This window comes from Nestor notabilis, unplaced genomic scaffold, assembly GCF_000696875.1.
Source record: "Nestor notabilis isolate BGI_N333 unplaced genomic scaffold, ASM69687v1 scaffold23824, whole genome shotgun sequence".
Classification (NCBI taxonomy): Eukaryota; Metazoa; Chordata; class Aves; order Psittaciformes; family Psittacidae; genus Nestor; species Nestor notabilis.
The window spans coordinates 1-1,521 of NW_009924619.1; the positions used below are offsets into that span (position 1 = coordinate 1).

A 1,521-nucleotide genomic window follows, 5' to 3' on the forward strand; every position below is an offset into this window, starting at 1 on the left:
TCCCCCTGGCCAGGCTCCTGCCATGGTGACTTCCCTGGCTGTGTCTTTTAGTACTGGACAGTCAGGCCCATGTCCCCGCTCCAGAGCAGGGTGAGGCTTTGCTGGAGGACCCAGCAGACACCCTGCTAACGCACTGACACATCCTGCCTTCAGGTGAAGCCCTGGGTGCTATTGGGAATCCCAACGTGCTGGATATCCTGAAACGCTATTCAGAGGATCCTGTGGTTGAGGTGAGGCTCTTGGGGAGGTTGGGGGGTTCATTTCCCCTCCAAGGGGTCCACAGGGCTTGGAGCAACCTGCTCTGGTGGAAGGTGTCCCTGCCTATGGCAGGGGGTTGGAACTGGAGGAGCTTTAAGGTCCTTTCAACCCAAACCAGGCTGGGATTCCATGAAAAATATCTTACTGCTGCTGACTCCTTGCTGCCTTATCCAAGCCCATTCCCATCCCTCCCACAAGGGCTCTGTCCTCATCCCTGCAGGTAGCCGAGACATGTCAGTTGGCAGTGAGGAGACTGCAGTGGCTGCAGGAGAACAAGCACGATCCAGGCACCAGCCCCTACCTCTCCGTGGATCCCGCTCCCCCTGCGGAGGAGACGGATGTCACCAAACTCCGTGAGACCCTCCTGGACGAGTCCCGGCCGCTGTTCGACCGCTACAGAGCCATGTTTGCCCTGCGGAACGTGGGGGGCCGCGCTGCTGTGCTGGCGCTGGCGGATGGTGAGGGCAGGCTCCGTGCTGTAACTCTCTATAGGTTAATCCAGGATTAGCCCTTCCCAAACCCGGAGCTCTGGGGCTCCTCTTGGGCTCTTCACAGATGTGTTTCTGGAGCTGCTCTCCACCCCCCTGCTTGCTTGCAGGAGCCACATTGCAAAGCACTCGGTGCTCTCTTGCGTTCACAGCCCCTGTAACGTCCTCCCTTGCTCCATGGCTCCAGGTGGGAGAGAGCACAGGCTGTAATATTGGCTTGGGACCAACCAGTCTGACCTGGTAGGACCTGGGCCCTGCTCTCAAGTTGGAGGCTGCCAACTTCCTCCTGGGGTTTGGGAATAGCTTTGGAGTTGGGAGTGAGTGTCTCCTGAGTGGGGAAGGGGTAAACCACAGCCCAGGGACTGTTTGGGTGCACAGCCCAACGCAAGGGAAGCGGTTGAGCCTCTCCAGCCATCTGGGACGAGTCAAGAGCACAAGCTCCTGCTACAGCTTTTCAGCCCCACAGCACGGCAGGACTTGAGGTTGAGCTGCCAGCACCCCCCAGGCACCTTGTGCTGGTGGAGCAGGGTCCATGGGCAGTGCAGGCTCCCCAGGGCAGGGAAAGGGGCCAGCAGCTCCATCACAAGAGGGTCTCTGTGTGCCAGAGCTGCTGTGGCCGTGCAGGCTCAGAGCAGGGTGGGACACCCGTTCCCATAGATGTTTTGTCCCCCTCCCCAAACCTGCGTGGGTCTGTGGCAGTGACTGCCAGCTCTAACCCCCAGGGTGTGCTCCCCATGGCTTTGGGGGTGGGTGCAGGGCTCTGACCACGCACCCC

At 60.2% G+C, this 1,521-nt stretch overlaps 1 protein-coding gene across 1 annotated transcript; it reads left to right on the top strand.

The window, feature by feature from the left end:
- Window positions 1–153: 153 nt before the first annotated feature.
- Window positions 154–716, top strand: DOHH (deoxyhypusine hydroxylase/monooxygenase; the record flags this gene model as incomplete). Its single annotated transcript, XM_010012686.1, has 2 exons — window positions 154–230; window positions 479–716. Coding segments are annotated over 2 exons (315 nt in total), but the record flags the coding sequence as incomplete, so codon positions are not given.
- Between the last annotated feature and the right edge of the window lie 805 nt (window positions 717–1,521).